The sequence below is a fragment of the Buteo buteo genome, chromosome 22, assembly GCF_964188355.1.
Source record: "Buteo buteo chromosome 22, bButBut1.hap1.1, whole genome shotgun sequence".
Taxonomy (NCBI): domain Eukaryota; kingdom Metazoa; phylum Chordata; class Aves; order Accipitriformes; family Accipitridae; genus Buteo; species Buteo buteo.
Window position 1 is genome coordinate 9,570,753 of NC_134192.1, and position 25,109 is coordinate 9,595,861.

Below are 25,109 nucleotides of genomic sequence, written 5' to 3' on the forward strand. Positions count from 1 at the left end.
CACAGGGGGTGGATACCTGGAGAACAACTGGGACTCAGGCAAAGAAGGCATTAAGTACCTCAACCTTTTCCTCAGCCATTGTCACTATGTTTTGCCCCCTGCATCCAATAAAGGATGGAGATTCTCCTCAGCCCTCCTTTTGTTGCTAATGTATTTATAGAAACATTTTCTATTATCTTTTATGGCAGTAGCCAGATTAAGTTCTAGTTGGGCTCTGGCCCTTCTGATTTCATCCCCGCATAACCTCATGATATCTCTGTAGTTCTCCTGAGTTGCCTGCCCCTTCTTCCAAAGGTCAAAAACTCTCCTTTTTTTCCTGAGATCCAGCCAAAGCTCTCTGTTCAGCCAGGCTCGTTTTCTTCCCTGCCGGCTTGTCTTTTGGCATATGGGGATGGCCTGCTCCTGTGCCTTTAAGATTTCCTTCTTGAAGAATGTCCAGCCTTCCTGGGCTCCTTTGCCCTTCAGAACTCCCTACCAAGGGACTCTGACAACCAGACCCCTAAACAGGCCAAAGTCTGCCCTCCAGAAGACCAAGGCAGCAGTTCTGCTCACCCCCCTCCTTACTTCTCCAAGAATCAAAAACTCTATCGTTTTGTGATTGCTATGCCCAAGAGGGCCTCCAACCACCCCATCACCCACAAGTCCTTCTCTGTTCACAAACAACAGGTCCAGTGGGGTGCCTTCCCTAGTTGGCTGACTCACCAGCTGTGTCAGGAAGTTCTTCCACACACTCCAGGAACCTCCGAGACTGTTTCCTCTCTGCTGTATTGTATTTCCAGCTGACATCTGGTAAGTTCAAGTCCCTCATGAGAGCAAGGGCTAGTGATTGTGAGACTTCTCCCAGCTGCTTATAGAATATTTTGTCTGCCTCTTCATCCTGGTTGGGTGGTCTATAACAGTCTCCCACCATGATACCTGCCTTGTTGGCCTTCCCCCTGATTCCTACCCATAAACACTCAACCCTTTCATCACCATCGCTAAGCTCTGGACAATCAAAACACTCCCTAACACACAGGGCTACACTACTGCCTCTCCTTCCCTGCCTATCCCTTCTGAAGAGTTTATAGGCATCCATTGCAGCACTCCGGTTGTGCGAGTCATCCCACCATGTTTCCATGATGAATTTGTTTCACTCAACAAGATTAAGGGTTCCAAAAATCTCTTCTCTTGCCCCCATTTGGAACCACTTACCTAAACAAATGCATTCGATTTGCTGTGGAATACACTTGAAACACAGGGCTGAAATATTCCCGGCACTCTCTGCATGAAGCAAAGACACCAAAACTCTCCAGACTGGGATGTTGCAACCCCTTCCTTGACAGGCAGCCGCTGATATCTCATGCTGTGCAACAGCATCAAGCTCACTCAGTCTCATTATGGGCCTGATCCAAACCCCAGGAGAGAAAGGCTCCTCCTCTTGGCTTTATAAGCCACCGTCAGTGGTCCCGAACATGAAGCGTGGGCACAGGCCTGCTGTGCTGACACCTTGCAGGTGCTGTGGGACGGACTACCACCACGGCACAGCCTTGGGCTGAAAGGCATTTATGGCAACAGCTTTTGCTGCAGATTTTCCAGCAGTGCCCTGCTATTACCTGTGCTCAACAACAGGCTCCTGTGATACATTCTTTTTCCAGAGCTAGAGACCACGTTAATTCAGCAGTTAGTAGCTTTTTACACAGCTTATGTGTTATAGTTTAAGCATATCCTACGGCACAAATGTTTTATTTTTAAGTCTCAAAACATCCTGGTTACTTGACACGCCACAGTGTCTTTAAGGCACAGAAGAGCTGAACTATACTAGATTAGGTCTGGGAGCAGTTAAAAATCATAAGTATCTGAGGAGACCAGGAGTATTTTGTTAGAGCCACTTACAACAAGCTGACGCACTTCTGCCAAATAAAGCACATTGTTCATTGGATTTACCCTGTTGTGCACAGCCATTATTACTGTGGTGAGTCTATTAAATCTCTCTATTTTGTGCTTTCTGTCGCTAGAGGTGGGAAACATTTCTGTAATGAAACCAGGGAAAATTTGTTTCATTGCCAGCCTGGAACTCAGGCCAACTTTGTAGAGGTTCGCAGCCCTTTCAAACAAAAGTGGCCAGAAATTCCAGTAAGGCAAGCTGAGATTTTCGATGGTTTGAGATCCTGAGCAGACTACACTTCATGGCAATGGATAAGTTTCTGCTTTGTTCACAAAAAGATTTAAGAACACCCTGCTGTCTCCCCATTCTGAACCAGGCTGCTGATCCATCTCCAGTGGTGCCATACCCTGATGGTGTTTGGTCTCTCCTCTGTGGTGTGCAACTTCTCTTCCCATCTGGTACAGATTTGCAGGGGAATAAGAGGAAACTGTAGAGCGTGTAGCCCTGGGGAAGGCAGAGCACGTTCTGCCAGTGGCAGCACCAGGCCCGAGACAGTCTTTGGGGCCACCAGGAGACACCTGAGATATACGGCAACTCTGAGCCAGCTGGAGGGCTTTTCTTCTAAGACTCCAGACAGAGGGGACAGAAGACCTGACTGTGGACTGTGGACTTTGTGTGCTGGGTCATAGGTGTCATAATAACACCCTTATAACAAGGCCTTGTCATATTCAGTTATTCTTACATGTCAAGTGCTTCCTTCTCTGAATAAAAGACAGAGATGTGCACTTTCAGAGATTTACTTCCTTATCTCCAAAGTTAGTGGGAAGAGACTGATCAGCTGGGTGTTATGTTAGAAATGATGCTGACCTGAATGCTGGGTTTCTGCTGCCTACCTTGTGGCCAGGCAAGAATTTTCTCCTCCAGTCAAAACCCACTGATTCTAAATCCTGGGCACCTAATCAGCTCCTTTAAATAGCAAGGGAGATGTCATCACCTGCAGAGCACACACTTCATAGGGGTCTATTATAGGACAGGAATAAAAGGATAACTTCCGCTTCATGAAATTTTTAGATATAAGCCACTTCTTAAGGAACAAGAGAGGTGTAATGCTCCAGTAGTCTATTTCAGCACTAAAACTTTATGTAAACCTTACTGTATTTTTATTGCAATACAAGGTTTCACTGACATTTAAATACCTTGAAAAGCTGGCACATATTGAATAATTTAATTTAGTAGTTGCTTTCCCAATGTTAAAATATCTTTTTAGTTTTTATACAAAGTGATTTAGTATTTCATCACTTTAGTTTGTGTTACAATCTATACTTAATTACCTATACACACACACATATTCAAAATAATTTTGTGTATTTGGTGTGTGTGTGTAATATATACACCCCAAAATATTTTGAATTATCTAAGACAATATTTTCCTTTAAGCAAAATGTTGGAATTTTTGGTCTTGCACTGATTCAGAACAAAGTCTGTTTGAAAACTTCAATTCATTGTGTGCTAAACTTCAACCCCTTCTGCAGTTTTATTACTTTGTTTCCTTGGAGTGTCTAATAGTAATTTCTTCTTATGAACCACCAGAAAGAGACCATTAACGATAATCATTTTCACCTAGAATTCAGCCTACTCAAAGAAAGAAGGAAGGAAAGGTAAAATCTTTCTCTTTTATTCTACCTGTATCTATACGCGTGGCCAGGAGAAAGGAGCAGGAGAATGCATGTCACGTGGCAATAGACATTGCAAGATAAAGGCAAGTTTGCAGCAGCAATGCACCTTCATTGAACAGCAGATCATAATTGCATTACCCTGACTTCATATCTGAGGCAAGGGTGTTTTAACGTTAGTACAAAGCCACTGATAATTGGTTGACTAAGTGCCTTCACATTTTCACCACTATTACGCCTTCAGTTTTATTAAACAGCACTTACCATATATCAATGAAATATTCACTGGTCTTTCATTACTGAACGAATCATTGAAAAATCATTGCAATGAAGGTTAACTTTAGTTTGACTTCCTGAAATGACATGGTACTTGCTAGCTAATTAACAGATATCTTTATGGCCTTCATTTGGCTTGAGAAGCAAACTGTCAAAGAATTCAGCACAGACCCACCACGGGTGATTTTAGACTTAAGAGGGATTTGCACAAAGATGAAGGTGTGTTTCAGTTCTTCCTTCCCACCCACACTGGATGGCTACACAGGTACCTGATTTAGCCCACTGGGATCCCCTCAGCCCCACAAGCCCAAGGCAGCTGTAAGATCAATTTTGTAGCCCAGAAGAACATTTTCTATCTGCTGCATATTTGAAACATACCTGTAGCTCCCAAACCACTGAGTCATGGCCTGTCCTTTGCCTTTAGAGGCACCAAAACATTTCCCCCCCTCTTGGAACCACTTGTTCTCAGACAGAAGTACTCAGCAGAAAATACTCACTTTCCATTGCCGCCCCAAGGTGAGGGGGCCTGTGAGGCTTTTGAAGAGTTCTGTAAGCACAAAACCAAAATGTAAATAAAGGTGATGCAAGTACATGAATAGTGATGACACAAGGCTCAAGGCTACCTGTTTTCGTTGCAAGAGCTACAGTGCATGTAGCAGAACAGCTCTGCGCATCAGTCCCATAATTAAACGGTTGGTGGATGACTGGTGGGTTCCAACCAGTAACTTGAAAGTCACTTGATGGAAGAGGGAATATAGTAAAGTTCCAGTAAAAGCAGATGTAGTTCACAAAGACGTGGTTTAATTACCACTGAACATTATTCTACAAAGTTCGTTCTTCAGAGTGCAAATGACCTCTTATCTTTAGGAGGACCTGCAATCTTTTAATAAGAAACAAGAAGAATCTGGGTTGATGCCTTAATGAAATTAGTCCCTCCCAAGTTGCTAGGGAAGGTGGATTGGGATTCAGATAGTAGTAGAAATAAAACTTCTAGTAAGGATCTGCTTGAATGCCCTTGTTTTTATGTATTTGATTTGCACAAATTGACTTTCCTTACCCCCTTATTCATTCTGCCTTTCACGTCTGTGCAGCACCTTGTACAGCCCTGTACAAAAAGATTGCCCAGCAACAATAAAGCCAGATTTTTCCAGTCTTGCTCAGACTGGGTGGTATCTTATTAATTCCCATAAGAAGTGGTAGTATCAGGGCTGAAGTTATCTATGTGTGCTTTCTGAAAACAATCACTCTGAGCTCCCTTGCAAAGAAGTCAGCATGCACAGTGAAAATTCAATCAAATTTTACAAGTTCTCTGCAAAGTATTACCATCATTATTACAAGATTATTCTGGTTACTGTAATCACTATTTTGCATGTGAGGCACAGAGATTCAGTGGAGCGCAGAGCAGCCCTGGGCATGGCCCAAGGTCACACAGCTGACTCTGGGAGCAAAATCCTACCCTTGACTTCTAAACCACAGCTAAACTTGCCAAACAGTATCGATCAAAGCAGAAAACACTGCCCAAACCATGATATTGGCCTTGCCTATATGTTCCTATACAGCATGCTACTGTGTTTCATTAAAGATGCGAGCATGAAGTGAGTGTTTTGCAGTACAGAACATATGTAGTGTATATTTTTGCCTCCCACTTGTATGTAAGAAGGAGGGAGATCCTACACTCCCCTGGAAAGTGTTCAGGGATGAAGAAGCAGCTTTGATGTTAGTTTCTATTGTCTGGGGATTGTTCCCAACAGTATCTGGAGACAAATACTAGATCTGTCAAGATTAAGACTAGACCTCAACTGGAGGTAGTTATTTGACAATGAAAACATTTGAAATATTTTTGCCAATGACTATTGACAACACATTTTCAAAAACATAAAAATCTTCCTCAAACTTCTAGAGCAAATGCATCAAAGGATGCCACTTCTGCTAATGTTAAAAAGTTTGATTTCAATTTTACAAATTTATCATTTTAATTATATTTTACATCAAGTTGTCTCTAAATTTCAAAACTACTTTTATGATTAAATGGTTATTTTCTGTTTTGAAATGTCAAAAATATAAATTTGAAACATTTAATTGGAAATTAATCAGAACCAGTTCTGTCCACAAATGGTTTCAATTTGGACAAAGTGGCATTTGTGAGGAAAAATATGAAAAACAATTCTGCCAAAAAATTCCTCTCAGTTCTGCTGTAAACAGTGGGCTGCTTTTCACAGTTAAAATTGTGCAAAATTTTGAATAACAACTCTATTCAAGTAGTTAGTCTTTTTCATTTGTATTACAGATTCTCGCTAGTGAACACAGAGAACATTGTGCAGCAATACAAAACTAATACGTAGTTAATAGCTCCCATTCTTTTCTTTTCTCCTCCTATGCCTTTACTACAAAAAGATCCCGAACATATAATCTGTATACACTCAATTGCTACTTCTAGCAAATGAGTTACAGTGCCCACAGCATACACACAGTAACACTAGCTGAAATACTCAGCTTCGACTGGATGCCTAAAACCAGCATTCCTCATTTGTCTATTTTATTACATTTTAATTTTTTTTCCCTTATTTTCATTTACATTAAAAGTCATTTTCTCTGTGCAGATGCAGGAAAATGGTCTTATGCTAGGAGTAGTAATATGTTCTTCATTGTACCTATTTGCACAGCTACAGAAAGTAAAGTGGCTTTAAGGGAAGAGAGAATCCCCCCCATCACATTTGGGGTTTTTTTTGTGTTTTTTTTTTTTAAGAAATCATTACTTTCTGCAGAAAAAGTTTATCAAATGATTTGTCAATAACCTTTTTTTTAAGAGACAATCTACATCATCCTGGATAAAATCTGAAGTGGATGGAATACATTTCATGAAAATGCTAAGGCTATAAATGTGTCTAGTTCAAATTTAATTTGTTGTGCAAATCCCTGACTGAAAACTCCATGAGTACAACAGAGGCACTCCTGATGACTTCAAGGGAGCCTCAATTTAAGCAGATCAGGAGTAACATTACTGAAGTTATAGAGATACATGCACACACTCAGAGGACACCAGGAAAGTCAGGACTAAGTGGTGGTTGCTAGCATGACAGTATTGGAGTTTTCCAGCAGAAGGACCATTTTATCACCATTTACATGAAAATATTAAAACTGCAGCATTAAAAGTTTTACTGGTTTGCAGTACTAATATGTCAAAGCCTGCAACAAATTCAGAGAGGCTGAAAAAAAACCAACAAAAAAAGACTGATGGGCTGACAAACCACTATAATTACATAATTATAGAATAATACATAGTAATAAAGTACAAGAATGAATGTATGCTTCAAACAACATCAACCAGTAAAATATAAATATCAAAACCTTGGCAGAGCTGAAGAAAGATTCTGTTTCTCTCTTAATTTAGGAACGGTGAGGACTTGTCATTCTTATACTGGGTAAACAGTGTTTGACAAGGTAAAGGAAAACATCACCGAGTCATGACAATGGTAAAGGCAAACTTTCAATATGTAGATAAGGAATTTTGAAGTTCCACAGAAATAAAAGGAGAAATCTCTGAGTCTGCAATAAGCTTCAGCAAATCTCAGAGAATTTAAAATCTAAATTTAACTAACTAAAGCCTAAATAATTGTTTTATTATGGTTCATTGGGGGTCAGTTCAGAATCACTTGCCCCTTGAAATCTTGAAAGAATCTGTTTCCTTTACAGAAAGTTGCATAAACATTACATGGTGTTGAGAATAATGTTATTTTAGTAGAATTACTGAGTATGGTCCTTTGAATCAAGTGACTAATCCAAAAATCCCCCAAATCACTTCTGTCCCCAGTCCCTGGCAGCCATCCTGCCTGCATTTCCCAGGGGAGAGGTTAAATGTGGGACTTTTAAGTCACGCAGTTATACTTGTGAGAGCTCTCAGTGCTGGTATGAATTTCATTTCATATCTATAAATTAAATAGAATAAAGATTACCTTAAAATATTCCATCAGAGATCTGGAGTACTTCATAGCATGGTCCTTCTTTAGTTTAAACATTCTCAAGTAGAGAAGTGATAAGCATCGGTAGCTGTGGTAATTAGGAAAAGATTATGTTAATTCCATTGCTTAATGAAACCTATAAACTGTAAAAAAAAAAGAAAAAAGCTGGCCTATATTTTGCAGTTTCTGTTCTAAGGTTAGATTTCGAAACATAAGCAAACGGAGTAAGAAAAAAAAGTGGTCAAAAGCATTAAAATCCCATCTTGATAAGAGTATAAATTAGAAGAATAAATGTTTAGTCAGCTGCTGAAGAAATCCATTAGTTATCCTTTAATAGTTTAATGGAAAACAAGAATAATGATCTTCTGTAAGCTGCTTAAGTAATTCAGTACTTTTAAAGTCCTCCTTAAGATTTTAGCTGCTTCTCTCATTGTCGCAATGGGACTTACCATAAAACTGCTAATTTCTTGTCCCCTTCCGTGGCAGAAGAGCCTGTGAAATTCTTGAGTCTCATTGCATACCTTGTCGAAAAGGTGAGGAGAGAAGAAACTGAGAGTTAAGATGTTTCCAGGAATACTAGTGACACTCTGAAAAATAACAGCCATACAGAGATATTCTTCTCCAACTGCAACAGTTAATGGTCACATTGTTCTGTAACGATGAGATCAACGTAAAATTCAACAGAAAGCACCACTTAAAATCTGGAGTGCTAAAGTAAATCACCAACCCATTTTCTGGGCCAACAACGTGAACTATTCTTGGGCACATTAATGATATAATATCCAGCCATCTAGGTTGAGTCCTGCAAACATTTGTGATGAGTGTTGGACAGAAGCATAAGATCTTGGCCCTATATGTACTGAAGAGTAGAGTAATATATAATAAGGTTTTACATGTAATACTTTGGGCTTGAATAATACCTTCAAAATCCTTCTCATAAATGCTTCTTCAAAGCTTTTAATATATTTTATATAGAAAACAGTTTTAAATACAGGAAAGGTCATGTTCACAGCTTTTTAAATTCTTGGGTCTATTAATTTATGAGTCTTGTGTACTTGGTCTTCCCTCTCTATTTAATTGCTGCTGTCCAGCATCTGGGTGATCAAAGATTGAGTATTCCTACCTCCTCTCTCATTTTTTTTTCTTTAACTGAGCACACTCCATTCCATGCATTTAGTCTCTTGAAAATCAATTCCTCGCATAAAATCATTGTTCTGAGCCCTAATGCAATTTCACAGGTACTTGTGTTAGAATAAGTAATAGGGTTCAGCGTTGCGTAAGAAAGTTTTAAGGTATCCAGGCAGTCTTGATGAGTTCTCATTTACAAGGAGGTAATGGAGTGCAGGCAGGCAGTGCTGCTGTCGCTCTGCCTTCCTCCCACCACCCCCATCATCAGCCCCCAGCTTGCAGCTGTAGCACACCACATGATGTGCTTCCTTCACGTCCTATCTCACCTGCTCTTTGGTATTGCTGTTCCGGTCATACTGAATGAGTCTGATCAAACACGAAGATACATGTCTCTCTGGGATTTTCAGTGTTACGTTAGGGATTTTAGCATTACCATTAACTTAAAACACCTTTGACAGTCAGATCTCTGATATTCCCAGTCTCTTTGATGCTCCGCTTGCTTTCACAAACAGGTGTCTGATGCAGATACTCAGGGCAGACACAAGCTAATGCAAAAGGGGAAAATGGTGCCTCTGATGAAGGGAGGAGCAAAAGTGAGAAAAATCTAAAAATCTCCTTCTATTTCTTATCTCATAGTAAAAATCTATGTTAATGTTATGAGCCACATTGAGAACGTGTGTGTGCACAGCCACATACTTGGTTTGTACATTCAGCACCCACTGTAGCCCACAAGATTTGTGTATTTGTCCTGGGAGTTTATTGAACCTGTACCAGCCTGCTGCTCACCTAGGCAGTCACCTTTTTTTCCATGTCTGACCACTGACAGCAATTAAATTGGGCAAATCAGTCTCTCACTGGCTGCCTACAAGATGCTGCATACAAGAGTTGGTAAGTTCAGCTCCACCTTTAATGGCAGGTGGGGGAATTAATCTCACCTAACTTTAGCTATTTAGAAACCAGATATCTACTATAACAAAGTCCTCCAGATTCTTCCATAGCCAAAAGCAGTTCAAAAAGCAATCCAAAAGCAGTTCCGCTGCTGCTTCCATGCCAAGGTCTATCTGTCCCGTAGCCTGCAGCAGGACTGCGCTGATACAGGAGCTGCTGGGAAGAGCGAGGCAGTGGGGCTGCCTACACTGATGGGTGCCAGTTGCTCCAAGGTGCAGCCGCACGCTCAGTTGACTCCATCCAGCACCAGCAGTGGAGGGTGGAGGGGAGTTGCAGGTTATCACCCATTTGTGAGCTACTCCTAGAGCTGCCACTCTCTGAGTTAAAAGTGGGGCGTGTGTTGTGACTCTTGAATGAATGAAGATTTTTGGTCCATCTGCTTCTGAACAGACAGACTGCTGGACTGAGGAACAACATTTTCAACAGTGCCGTGTGGATTTCTTAAAAAATAAAAATAAACACAGGCTCCTATGAAGAAGCGCTTACTTCTTTAAAGAATATTGCTTTAAATACAATTTATCCTGCCATACAACTGTAGCTGTGTAGTTGAGGACACAAAGTACCGAACTGCCCACCGTCAGAGTGCAGGAATTGTTTCAGCACAGTGGAGCAGAGGTAGGCGGCTCCTTAAGTTCTCTGCTCTCAAGTGTTTAACTTGGATCTTAAGTGTTGAGTGAACATCATTTTTTGTTGAGTAATCTCTTTAGATTTTCTTCTCTTTATGAAGTGTAGAATGTAAAACCATGTTTTTAAATATTTAGCAGGCATATTATTTACCTGAGAGTAAAAGCTTCTTAAGATTTGATACATTTTATTATGTAAATACCTACTTATTCAAAATGTAAAACATGCATTATTTTTGGCAGTCTCTACTAGCTAGTCATCTGGCATGTTAAAATCCTGCATGTTAAAAAAACACCTTTGTCATATTAAACCCCAAACATTTAAGGCCTGATTTGCCTCCTTTTCTTTCTCTTGTGTAAACTGCCAGTAATTACACTGACATTAATGGTGGTATTCCCAGCATACACTGGGGAAAGCAAAGGTGCATCACAGTGAAGAGGAAAAATCCTGGTGTTCTACTTATAGGTAAATTTAATCCTGCTTGATTTCACTTTGATAATTTGTGCAAATAAAGCAAACAAGCCCCTAGTTACTCAGGAGACCATTATTTCTACGGAGTCAACACTATGAAACAGCTATAAGGAACAGTAGCAGATTTTAAATTAATAGTTCAGGCATTTTATTAGTAAGTAAAGGAGCTCTCATCCATGTTCTAGCCCATGAGTCCACAAAACTGTATTAAAACTAATTCAGCTGGTTCATGTTCCTTTAACATTAAAAAATATACTTTTTTATACAATACATGTGGAAAGCTTCCTCTCTGGCTATGATCTTATGTGCCAAGTTTCAGCCTCTTTTTTTTTTTTAACAGCCAAGTTATAAACGTCTAAAAACAGGGTTTGTAATAGAAATCCTGATAGACTCACTTTAATGTTTTGAATTATAAAACTACACCTTTTAAAAGACAAGTGTCATTGCCAAACAGTGAAATTACTATACTTTACTTCCACCCACTACATTTCAATTTTAATTTTATGAATATTGCAAATTATAACACTCACATTATAACCTCTAAAGGGGATAATTTATAAAAGCAGTGTCCATCAATTATAAATTTTCCATGACATTAATAAAATGGCAAGAACTAATTATGATGACTTCTGAGATGAAGATGCCTTGGACAAATCATTAATACGTTGAAATGGTATTTTTTAAAACATAGCAGGTTCTAATTATGACTGAAATGAGATTATGAAAATGATCACAGAAAGGACATTAACCTGATGAGTTCCACAGTCTCTGAGTACATGGTGTATGGAGATTTAGCTTCTAATGGATCTCGCTCCATAGCATTCCCGCACTCGATGAAGGAGAGGGCAGCATCAGCATAATTCACTGCTTTGCCAAACTTCTCCAGCTGAAATGGGAATGACACCATCAAGAAAATCCTTCAGCTTTAATTTCTAGGTAGACAGATCATAATACAAAGCAACACTAGCATTAGGATAAAAGTAAAGTGACGCTGGTAGTTAAGAATGAATTCATTCAGTAATTAAGGCAGGGTCTATGTTTTTACCAAATCTTTTCAGGCAGTATATGGCCAGATGCTCCACAGAGGAAAGTCAATGCATGTCCACTGACATGCATGGATCTACACAGGCAATGAGGTACACTAAGCATGTTTGAACAAAACCATATTGCTCCTTGATATATGAACTAAGTCTGAATGTCACTATGTAAGGGTTAAGTAACAACTCCATGCCATTTGTCAGATGTCACATTCTGTGCTAACTGTTGACCAAAAAAAAATCTCATCACTTATGTGATGACTGAAAGAGCAGAAAAAAAAAAAAAGGAGAAAATATAGCACTGCTAAATATTTTATTTTACTAGGATTTTATTGCAAAAGGTTTTAGCCCTCATAATGGTTGTGATTAAACTGACTTAGACATACTGATTTCTTTTTTTATGTGTAATGAATATTATATATGACATTTTTATAGTAAGTATTTTATAATAGTATTTAACATTTTCAATTTTTGATAGCTGGATGTAAGAATTCTACTAATGTGGCATTTGATATAAGAGATCCAATATACTTTAAATAATTCAAAAAATTTCTTTGTATGTCTCTATCAAAATATTTTTGATGCATCTGCATATGTTTTCCATTCACAAAATGGAAGGCTATCCTAGCAACATATTAAGCAGAACATTTAGTATTGGTCCAAGGTGACAGTTACGTGCCTTTGTGGCTGCTTCTAAGCAATCCTTGTAACTAGTTCCCTCTGCATACTTTTGATTTCAAGTTCTGCTCTTGTGCATTGATTATGTACAAAGCCTGTGTATAATTTATAGGTATTACCTGAATGATCACAAAAGGGAAAATATTTCTAAATGTTTTCTCTCTATTCCAATGGCCACTTCTCAGCATATTCTTCAAATTCTTTGCTTCAAGACTTTCAAAGATGACTTTTTGTGATATAAAAAAAAAGGAATCTGGCTGCAAGCAGATTTAGTACAGACACACAGTTTGAGCCAGAAATGGGATCCGATCCTGCCCTTTGCTCCACGTGGACTCTAGTGGAGCAGGTGGAATTACTCCAACTCATCACAGCTCAGCCGAGAAGAGAGCGAGGTCTCCAAGATCTCTTCTGTATGGTACAGTCAGTTGCCACTGCAGCAGCGCATCCAAATTAGTTGATTCCTTACTGCCGTCCCAGACAAGGATAGGTTTTCATGGGGTTGCTCCCATAAGATGTGAAATGCCCTGCCCTTCACCAGAAATCTATTTTCCGTACAAGCTCAGGAACAGCATTGCCACAAATCTCATTAACATTTGCTGACACATTTTGAGGTCACATGCATTATCTTTCTAGCCACTGCAACACATCTTTCAGTGCTGTGTGTGCTTTGTCATGTCAGCACCAAGTAACCAGAAGCAATTGTTTCCATAGGACAACTAACGCTACAGGATTGCACAGCAAATGTGTTACATGGAGATAATTTGTGTGCAGCTGTATTGGGTGGAAAAAAAAAAAGTTGAGACCTAAATAGCGGAAAGAAAAAGCAGATACTTTGTTCATGGGTATTTATGTCTGCCAACAAGTTGTATTGTAGCGGATGGCCTCACATTCCCATAAGAGCACTCGGGGTGTCAAACTGCATGTGACAGGCAAGGCCTGCCTGCAGGCAGCAGCATGATGCGCTGTGCCTGCTCCTCTTAGTTCTGCTTGAGAAACACCCCTGATTCCGCAAGGCATAGTCAAAGGTAAGAGGACGGGAGACAGGTCAACACTTTCTGAGTGAATCAGGCTGTAGAGGGAAGTGAATTGACATAGCATGTTGAGATCATCGGGAGCCTGAGCCTGTAAATATTTGCTAGCGTGGAGCAGGCATCCCTGTGCCAGAAGCACGTGTATTTTTTTTACAGGTCAATCAGCTGTGGGAGGTGTTGTCAGTCTGCTTCTGCCAGCCTTTCCTGCGTGCAGATGTCAGGGCTCTGGCTGAACCAGCTCTGCTGAGTTGGGCTGCAGGAATCAGTGCAGGGCACCTCCTGTAAACGGGCAGGTCGGGAGGGACGACTGCTGACTTACAGTCACGGCAGGTTGCCAAAAACCTGAACCCACCTCCCACAGAAAACACACTTGGTAACACTGTGCCCCAAGTCAAAAGGGAGCCCGGGGAGCTGGAGCAGGCAGCTTGACATGTCAAATCTCCTTCAGCTCACTGACAGCAGAGGGAGAGCCATTTTTTTTATTAGTTTGTTTTGGTTTTTAAAAACATAGCATGTGATTCTTTTGGGGTTTTTTTTTTTGGACAAACGCTTATTTCCAAGCACAAAATTTCTGATGTGGAATGATACAAAATGCATGCAAAACCCCACAAATAATAAAGCAAGACGTGAATAATCACCCAGTTCTTTTTCAGTTGTGATTTTGAGAGGCAAAGTGAATGGCCACACTCCATTTTAGACACCTTAGTTTAAATAAATAGAGGAGTCAAGTTCCACTAGGCCTGCCTAAATGAGCTGCTGTTCTGCACTCTACGTGGCATACAGGAGCAAAGTCCCTACCTACAAAGTAACTGGCTATTAAAGACACTTCAGTGCTAGCAATAGCTTGGATTGAACAAACTGTGATAGAGCATAATTGGTCAGATTAAGTAGTTTTATCAAAATCAAAACACTTTGCAAAATTAGGTCAATCTTACTGGAATTTCATCTGGGGTAAAATGAGAGAAAAAGCTTTCCCAGCATTGAACTACCTCATTGCAAGATTTTTTGGGAAGAAGTGTGTTGAGTTGTTATTTACCAGCCTAAAAGCATGCAATAAAATTGAATGTACTATTTAAAAATCAATTGTTGCAAATTTTAAACAATTGGGTTGGAAATATCAAACAGTTTTACCACATGATAATGGGGTGAAGGGTGATTTGCCTTTCTTAACTTCCTGTTATGGAATATTTCAACACTTTTGTTTTAGGCTCAAAATGAATAGGAAAACAAATTTCAAATACACATCATTTTTCACAAAATTATCTTACATCCTTCATAAACAGCATGACTGTTACTCCTCCTCAGAAGAGATACCAGCTATTGTAAGGAGCTGCTTTTTTGGGAACAAATTGTTAAAGGCTAGGAATGCTGCTCAGGGTTTGACTTGTTGTGAACAGTGTGTTTATGGAGTACAATCTGAAGCCCCACTGTAGTCAGTAGCAGGGTTTCTGAGGGTTTCTGATGGTTTCTGAGGCTTTAGATGACATTCAGAATGTACATGTTTGTAACACCCAGCTCTGTAGTGGAAAGAGACAAAACTGCTCTGTGATAACCTACCAATGCATCTGCTTTATGCTTTAGCTTCTTAGCCTCTTGCATGTAATAATCCGCATTGTGAAGCCTGAAGAGACAAAATCAATTATTTCAAGTCTTTGTTTTCATACAGTTGGACAAACATTGTTTGAGAAAATTGCTGACTGCTTCAAGAACAATTTCGACACATACACCCACTTATCTATTTAAATCTTAACCTGATATTAATCTGAAGCTGCTGTATGCAAAGATATGACGGGTGACCAGAATGTAAAATAACTAGCTGTAGAAACTGGCCACCCAAAGGACCCATTAATGTGTGCTGAACAAAGGAAAAGAAAAAATATTTTAAACTAATTAAGTATAAGAAGTTTCCATTAGAGGAGCTAAAATAAAAAAATGAAGAAGAATTACCGTGAACCAACATTCATGATCTGAAAACATTTATCAACAGAGTCTTCATTAATCAGTGACAACAGTCCATTTGTAAAGATTAAAACTGTGTGTGCCTTTGTGCAGCACTATCCACACAGGTGCCCAATGCTAGTGTTATAATCAAAGATACTCTCTTTCACTGGGAGCTCTGCCTGCATGAAAATCCCAACCACATAACATGCAGCTAGCACAGAGATCCAATAATACTTACACATCATCAAATGTTATTTTGGGTCTTCTGGGCTCAGAATTCCCATTGGAAAGTGTTGGCATTGCAGACCAGATGTCTGTTTCTAGGTGGCTGGTGTCAAGAAGAGTGTTGGCTGTTGGTGTATTATGAGATTCTTCCTCCTAGAAAAAAAGGACTGTTATTAACTCTTCCTAGTTCAAACAAACACCTTCCAACAATATAAGTGCTCACATTCCCCCCCCCCCAAACAAACAAACAAACAAACAAAAGGCTAAGGCACAAAGTAGCACTCACATATACCCAACCTGGATGTATATCCAGGTTACCTCACAAAACCACCCTTCCATCCTCTCTAATGTAAGCCTATTAGATTAATTAGGCAATATGACTCTACCTCTGACCCCTCACCTGAACTCATGAACTTACACTCTCGGGTGAAGTTAGCCTGGATACCACAGTGTAACTGACTAGAGACGCTCGTTAAAGCAAGGGTGGGGAAATCTAATGCAGAAGGGCTGGATGTAAACTCAACTTCATTCAAGGTGTATCATGCTAATGTAACCTTTTTTTCTATATTACTGTTAGCTAACTGTAAGGTGTCTGAATAGTCTGCTCGTATTTCAGCAAAGAACAGTTTCCTCACCCTTGCGACACGAAACAGAGAGAAAAATGGAAAGTAGAAGTTGTGATTTTGCATTGATTAAAACCAGAAGCGTAACAGAGGCATTTAAATCAGGCAATTGCAACTTGCAAGCTAGGTCCACCACCAGATAAACTAAATTACAGATGAACCAGTGAACTAAGGAAAGAAGTCTAACATATTTTAGAAGAAGACAAGTATTTCATGTATCAGTATAACAGATAAACCAAGGATAAATCTGACTAGAGATGCTGGGAGTGAGAGGAAGTGGCCCTGCTGTTTACACAGCATTGTTTATTTGCTGACACATGCAGTTCATTTTGGCATTGATTTCAGTTGAAGGCGTGTGTATTACTCTCGCAGCTTGAAGTGACACAATGATATCAGAAAGCAACAGGGATGAATGAATAAGGTGAAGTGATTTGTCACCTACGATCCAATGCAACTTGTGAGTTTTACTATTACAGTGCAGGGTAACAACCTCCCACAAAGTGGTGAACTGTGAAAAATGGGGCTATGCATGTCCTTTTCTGTGGCAGAATTTTCTTCTTGTCTTTTAATTTTGACAGCGATAGTAAGATACAGTTTGATACTAAATAATATGTTTGAAACTGTAGAGGGAGGGCTGTTTTCTAAAACGGGCCAAAAACTTGAAGTTTCCCTGTTTACTCTAAAAGAGGATGACAAACTAATGTGAAATTTTACTTTTTTTTTTAGTGTATTTGCTATGCAGCTTCTAGTTTTGGCTCTTTTTCCTGCATTTTCAGTAAAAAAACATCTGAATCTGGTGAAAAGCAAGCAAAAAAGAATTGCCTATGTGAAAATCTTTGATGGGGAGATGGCCCTAACAGAATAATGTTTTTTTGGGGGAAAAAGCCTCCAACTATTTACAAGGTATCTAAATACTTTTATATGTAATTCATGGAGATTAGGTGTAAATAAACCTTACTGCTGGAAGCTGGGAGCCTGCAAACCTGAGAGAAGATATTTCCACGTTGAGTGTACTATGGACAGGTAGCTTTTTGTTAGATTTTTATTGTCTGGTTAGTTTAGGCTGCAATATTCAGTACAACCACAGTGCTTAATTCTGGCTGAGAATTTGGGGTAATTATTCAAGCGATGGACACCAAAATTCTTGAAGTTTTGTTTTCAAAACCTGTGTGTTGTAGCTACAGAATTAAGGGATTATTTGCAGCTAGTTGGTGGCTGCAAAAGCTCTCCTCTAAGGCTCGGGGACCAGGTGTTTTAGGGAGTGATACACAGCGCCCAATAGATACCTAATGCTGACCTAAAAATGGAACTTGCAAGAGTTGCTTTTGCCCAGCTCTGCAAAGATCCACTCCTCACTGCTCTTGAGTGGGGCTACATAAGCATTTAAAAATAGATACTGGAGGAAAAAACATCAAACAGAACAAAGCCAAGTTAATTTTATTTTATCTTGTTCACTTCCAGCAACTGAGCTCGGTTACTTACACAGATTCCTTTGGGGTTAGAAGAGGATTTATTTTCATTCTTTCTGTGTTTAGAAACAGAGGAGGAAGAGCTGCTGGTCTGAGAGGTGTTTGTGATGTTGGTCTCTTGGCTGAAGGAGCCGTTGTCACTGCTGTGCCGCCGGTGCACAGGCTCATCCAAGAGGGGGGATAATGGAGGAGGAAACAGCTTCTCTTCTCTTTTCTTTGCCACCTTCTTCACTGAGCTACCGCTGCTCCTGGGACACAGATAAGAACCAGTTGCATTTCAAGAACCTTGGTTAATCCTCCATAGCACAAAGCTCTACATTTTATTTACTGAGAAGCCAGCTCTACGCTCAAATATGTCCTGCAGTCCGTGTGTCCTAGGAGCTAAGTCAAAAGGGGACAAGCAGTGAAAACAGAAGAACTACCTCTGTCTTTTCAATGGCTGCAGAAACGTCCTGCTTTGGAGGACAACTTCCAGTGCATTAGTACAAATTGCACCCAATTTAAATGCTAATTTGAGTCCGCCTTCATTTGAGAGGTCACAGAGGTTCTGACTCAGCAAAGTGCTGGAAAGTTTTATGCATTGGGTTAGTTCCTTTGACATCAAGTATGACTATTTATGTGTTTAACATTAAGCATCTTTTTAAGAGGTGGATTAGCGCCCACATAAGCAACCTTTGCAAAAAAACCATAATAGCACATGGCACGTGAAGCAAAAAAAAAAATAAAATTTCTAACAACTACAAAATGATAACCATAACAATAACATGATAATAATTATTTGACCTCTACAATAAAACCAATGTTCAACACTATATTAAAATGATACATTGTAGCTGGCAAAAGCCCTTGAGCAAATATTGGTTGATGAATTGAACGTGATTCAGAAAATGAATGTGGTTTTAACATGAAAGCTCAAGTAATATGATAATCTATTGTCTGGTTTATGTACAGAAATTGTTAGCTGGCTGGAAATGGCAGCTGTGATACACAGTAAAAACCTGCTAGACCTTTTTCCCCTCAAATCCATCAGAAAAGAAAAAAACAAAACCCAACACCGTGCTGACTGTTTAACATGTTAATCTACTCATAGATTTTTATTTTAGGTACTGTCCTAGCTCAGTCAATGAAGATAACCTGAATTTTAATCTTTTGTTAGACATCTCATATGGCACTACAGGATCATTTACTTTTCATGATTATTGACTAAAATTTCAATAACAAATTAAGTCAATAAGAATTTATGTTTCATTCCCAGTCACTTTCAGTCAGTGTCAGGAATTATAGATCTACTTTGCCTTAAAGTAACCAGGGAAAGAGGAGAAGGCAACCCAAGTTTCCTTACTCCTCATTTCGGAGTGGTCTCTCATTCCAGTCTGGCCTCTTCTGCACTTTCACCAACAGTATCGATATCTACACCTGCTTTGGTCGTTCCCCGACTTTTGGCCTTTGGTGATACAAAAATGTTTTGGCTGATCTGTGAAATCACAGAGTGAAATCAAACAAACTCCCCATGTTTTAGGTTTTATAGCTCTTCTACTCAAAGCTATTTTAATTTGACTGAACCAGAGTTAAAAATACCTTATTTGAAACTCTCTGATATTAAAGATCTTCAGACTGAAGAAATAAAATGAGCACAGAATTGATATTGCCTTACAATATGACTGGTATGGATGCTGTCCTGCTCAGAAAACACATGGGCCTGAAGAAGATCAAAGGAAAGCAACCAGGTTGGAAGAGACTGGCAGTTCTTCGAGGAGACTGATTTTGTGCACATGTGGTCCTGCAACATGTCCTCCAAAAAGTTCTCACTCAAAGCCCCATCTGTTAGCTTTCTTACACCCAAAGGGCATTTTGGAACTCAGACAAGTTACCATAGCTATAGCACAATAACACTCTGAACTTTTTCCAGAGGAAAGTTTTCCAAGGGAGGGCAAGCACTGCCCCAAGAAAGCGGGCATGTGTTACTGGATTGTACAGAGGCAAAGCAGACACGGTTCATGAAATACCCAGGAGCAGAATCCAAACCCTCTGCCTCCCAAATCAGTGTCCTACACAGGGAACCCTGAACATGCATATATGGGTGGGAGCACAGAGCGAAGTGGTTCTCCATGCCCCTGTGTATGGAGGTGTGTGAAGCTCTTTCTCCCTGGCACAGCTTTGCAAAGGGAAGAGCAACTGAGTCTGGCAGATCTATCTCAAAAGCATCTGAAGAAAAACTGAACGTAAGCCATTGGCCAAGCCTCCTTTAGGATCTGACCCTGCACCACTAGTGACGTTCCTCAGCACATCTGTGGCTATTTCCAGGGCTGATGCAGGACTCTCGCACTTGCACAGAGTCTACCACTGCATGGGGAAATTCAAGGCACATATAAAGTGATCGAAGCAACATTCCTCAGCTGCTACACGGAGGTGGAGGGATTAAGAGAGTAGTACAAGAAAAAATTAAGGCAGCTGCAGGTACCATGGTTAAAACTTCACTACTTAAAACTTTACCAGTTCCCTTCATCTTTGGACTCAAATATAAGATGGGGCAAACCAAGATATAGACGCAGCCACTCAGCTCTGGCACACAAGTCATTCTGTGGGTGGCAAGACTTAACCACAAAGGAAAAAAAGGCACTTGAGGATTTTTTTTTCTACATAACTCAAATTAAAACAAAAAAAAAAGTAATACTTTACGGTTATAATTCTGCCTTTTTTTTCTTTTTTTCTTTTTTTTTTTCCCCTATTGCCCACTTACTCCTATGAGTTTTTGCAAGAATTAAGCTGATAATTTATTTAGCAATGTTACCTCCCTCAGATTTACGCCAAAGCATTTATGTTAACAATAACCTCCATGAAATAGGTTGTTACCAGCAGTTAACCAGATTGTCACTTTGCTTTGGGCTGTTAATGGGCTAAGAAACTGGTCTTTGATTGCAGTAATCGCTAATTTTGAATGAATTTATTGCAATAATTACCGAGACTCAATGGTTTAATTTGCTGACATGATTGTTAGTTAAACTATATTTAAAATCTAAGGAGAAACACAATAAAAGTGCAAGGAAAAAATACAAGCAGAACTGATGGTCTTGTGGCTGCAGGGTTTAATCTTTGTGTCTGAAAAGGCCAATTATCAAGGAACGAGAAGGCTCCCCATCTGCTTTTTTTTCAGCCTGGTTTCTTTTAGGGTAGAAAGCAAGCAAGCGGGCAACAAGAGGTCAGTGTGTGAAGGAGAGAGAATTTCCATCTACTCTCACATTTCAAGCTGCCTTTCTTTGCCCTTTTTTTATCCACTCCTTGTGGTATGCAGTGGTATCTCTGGCCTATTAGAGAGACAAAGCCATTGTCTATACCAATCACTTGGCTTTCCTTTGCCTCTACTCTCCCAGTCCGCAATGAAATGCTGCACATTGACGGTGTATCTGATTTTCTGCAGGGGGTTAGCAGGGAAAGGTCACTCCTGCATTAGCTTGGACCATATGGCAGCAACTGAATGAAGCTGAAGTCATTGTCATAGAAGTAGAAGGCTGCCTCTGCCGTGAACGAACCCCAATGAATGCTGTTGTGACTACTCAAGGGATTGGCTAATATATGTTGCCAAGTACAGGTGCATCTTTAACTAAAGGTCAAACAAAAGGAATCAGGAAATCTTGAAAAACAGGCTAAAATGCTTGCCTCAGACAGACTTCTAGCGTGCCTGTGAAGACGGCAGGCATGTTTCACTGGTACGAGTCTAGTCTGAAATTCAGACTCACAGTTTGCATCAGTAGATAACTCTCTGTGTTGTTACAAACTGCCAAATGTTGGTGAATAGTGCTCTGTCTGGACTGGGTCTACCAATCAGGTATTCAGATATAAATGGTATTCAGCAGCACATACAATTAATGCTTAAATTAAAATTGCTCTGGCAAGCAAGTAAATACATAAATAATCCTCTGCTGCAAAGTGGGCAGCTGATCTAACAAAAATCCAGCCTCACAGCAGTGTTTCAAGGTATTGCTATGAATTACTTGGACAAAACACAGTATCATCTATTCCTTAATTTGCTACAAAATATCAGAAATAAGGAAAATACAGTGGCAATAGTTGGAATAATTATAAGTGTCACGTCAGATTTAGGAAAAGGCATCAGCCCCAGAATGTGTGAGGGAAGGAACAGAGAGAGATAACTAGTTGCTTATGCAATGACTACATAATACAAACCGGTTCTTTGGTTGTGCAAATGGCTTTTAAATTCACAACTGACCATTTGAATTTTCTACACTCAAATTGTACATGTAGTCATAGAAACTTGTGGAAATTAGGCATATAATTGCCCATATTAGACATGTAACCCTTTAAAAATTAATTGTGCATCTTTGCTTGCTTTATTGAGCCCATATACTTAGGGAAAGATTATGACAGAAATGTATTCAAATGCCTAAACCATAGATAGGCAGCCAGTGGGAGCTGCAAAAGCACAGGTGTGGCCCATCTTTCACTGATTCCTCCAGACTTCTGAATGCCTACAAATTTTGGCCCAGAGATCACGGTCTTTCTGTCAAAACACTCTTGTATCTATAAAAAAGCCCAGTGAAAGCCTCTGAAGCCTGCCTTGGGGAACTTGGCTTGTTGGCACAGGGATCAAGTTCCAACAGGAGAGACCTAAGGTTCCTCCCAAGTGAGAACATCCACCATGGGATGTAACACCTTCTTAATGGGTGAACCTCATCATCACACCTGTAGCTGAATCACCCTCATTTCTCAAAGTCCTTACGCAGAGACTTAGGAGTTCTGAAAGAAAATGTAGAACCTTTGGGAATAAAGGAGCAAATGGCAAAGCCTGTCTTTCAACCTTTTACCACTGAAGTGTTGTTTTCCCCCAAGCCCTTGAACAGTGTACTTTCACCTTCCCCTTTTGTCTGTCTCTCCTTAAAACTCTACTTAACCCTCTGGAGAACAGAACCACTCCTGACTGCTGAAAAACAGTCTGGGGCTCTCCAGAAATTTGTTGTCACACAGTTCAGCCAGCTCCCTCATCTTTTGGGAAATACATTGATCTATATTCAGTTGCACAACTCTGGGAGTTGAAGACCTGAATTATCGAACGATATTACATTTGTTTCAAGCAAACTCAGAAGACACTAATAACAAATGCAGTGTGATCCAGGTCCCAATCACTGCAGTGGAAAAGAAGTCAGAAAATTTTGTTTCAAAACTTGAGGCAGACGAGAGGAAAAGCTAGCATATGGAAATAACTATTGATGGACACAATTATATTTTAACAGAGAATACTAAAGGCTTGAAAGCTCCAAGGAATCAAATTAATGACCTGGAAAACAAGCTCAAATTAAGAAACATCAGGTTGGGGGTGGATCCTTAGGGCTTGCTGGCGACAAGAATAGAAAGATTTTTTTAATGGATTGTGGAGGTGTTGGGGTGGATAATCCTTGATTCCCTCTGCAATATATCTCTGCTCATTGTATTTCTAGCAATGACAATCGGGCAACACCCATCATGATGTTTATCAAATGTGCAACATGTTACAGATCACATTGTAACTTTCAACCCATCTGCCTTTTCCAGACTCCAACTCTGATTTTCTCAGGGGTAGAATGAGGGGTTAGTTCAAGGACTGAAGTTACTCTATAATTACACCAGTATAAATGAATTGATGCCCAACCTTCTTTATGGATTTTAAAATTTGTGTGCTATTTCCTAAATGATGTTTGAACTTTATATAAATTTAAGTACTACCACAGTCAAATTGTTTTCAGAAGCACATTGCGGGTTTGATTCTTTGCTTGTCCTAGCAGAGAGAATTGCCTCATCTCAAAACTGTAAAAGCACAAAATTGATGACAGAAGGGAATTGGACTCTTTGCTTATTTATAGAATGTTAATCTTGTGATTAGACTAATCAGAATAATTATTTACGTGGCACCTGTTTGCTCAAGCATTATAGCCATCCCTCAAAGACACTCTGAAATGCACAAACTGTTTGATTATATGTCTGCTGAAATACCAAGCACGTATGTCTGAAACATTTAGGATGGTCACCCCTGGCATTGCTGTATACACAGTTAAAGAATAAGAGCTGGTGAAGTGAACATCAAAGTCACTATTTCATTCAATAAAACCAAGAACTGTCTCTTACAAAAACAATTTTAAAAAATAAATTCCAAGCAATCAAATAAAGCCCGCTTTTAGTAGGATTCTCTAGCCACAGAGGTTAAAGATGATGCGGGCAAGAAAGAACATTGAAAGGATGCAGTATGGGGGTAGAAGAGTACACCAGGATTGTGGTGGCACTCTGAATTCCTGTAGTCCATCAGAAGGATGAATGAATCTCATCCAAAACCATGTGGATCCTCTTCCTGATGGATGGGAATAGCAATGCCAGGTCATTTATGCTTATGGGCTGTAAAGCCCATCTGGCTCTACAGCAAAGACATTTGTAGAACTGTACTGTGAAATCCCTCATGAATGTTATGTGAAAAAAAAGAACTTACTCTTTAGTGCTGGTTAATCTGTGATTCGGTATCGGAGAGATACAAGGTGGGAGCAGGCATGAAGCTGAAGGATCCTCCAGGCGCTGCTTCTTGCTTTCAACAAAGGTATCCAGGTTTTCTGTCTGCTTTAACAAAAAAGGTAGAGCTTGAAAGATCCAGCATCTATGCACAATTTCACTTGCCATTAAGAGGAGCTCAGGAATCTCGGTGTATTTCCTTTACAGTAGCAGCAGTTAAAATACTAGTCTAAGGGAAGTGAAAGTCACCTGAAATCAGGACTAAACGTGCTCCAAACACATGACATGAAGTTATATAACAAGTGACATAGCCAGATAATTAGGAAGCAAAATGCCTCATGTGCTGCAGTTATCTTCTGTAGTGCACTGGAATTTAATTAATAATTCAGATGGAATGACTTGATAGCACCTAATCTTACTCAAGTAAATAGCTTTTACTCATTGACTTAATGGAAGTTGATGGGAAAACTTCCCTGAGTAAGTATTCCTCACAGGACTAAAAGACTACAGGACTGAGCTGGGGTAGTCATTAACAGCAATAGCTGGTTTAAAATTTGCTTTGAAAGATTCCCTGATGCATGACTTTTGTGCCTGAACTAGGATGATACAAGCAAAGCTGATTACTGCTCTGTCACTGGAACCTTCATATCAGCCTTCAAGCCCACTAGTAGAT

The 25,109-nt window shown here is 39.7% G+C and overlaps 1 protein-coding gene across 2 annotated transcripts in view; it reads right to left on the reverse strand.

Annotated features, from left to right (window-relative positions):
- AFF2 (ALF transcription elongation factor 2) overlaps positions 1–25,109 on the reverse strand; it is a 350,449-nt gene that overhangs the window by 16,065 nt on the left and 309,275 nt on the right. Inside the window, exons 12-19 of one of the 2 annotated variants that reach the window (XM_075054426.1) lie at positions 24,420–24,541; positions 17,961–18,195; positions 15,869–16,008; positions 15,247–15,310; positions 11,693–11,829; positions 8,222–8,293; positions 7,767–7,860; positions 4,311–4,360 (exon numbers count right to left, since the gene is read on the reverse strand). In XM_075054426.1, coding sequence (XP_074910527.1) covers positions 4,311–4,360; positions 7,767–7,860; positions 8,222–8,293; positions 11,693–11,829; positions 15,247–15,310; positions 15,869–16,008; positions 17,961–18,195; positions 24,420–24,541 — 914 coding nt within the window. Of the gene's footprint in view, positions 1–4,310; positions 4,361–7,766; positions 7,861–8,221; positions 8,294–11,692; positions 11,830–15,246; positions 15,311–15,868; positions 16,009–17,960; positions 18,196–24,419; positions 24,545–25,109 lie in introns of both variants that reach the window. The other variant, XM_075054425.1, reaches the window with a different exon arrangement.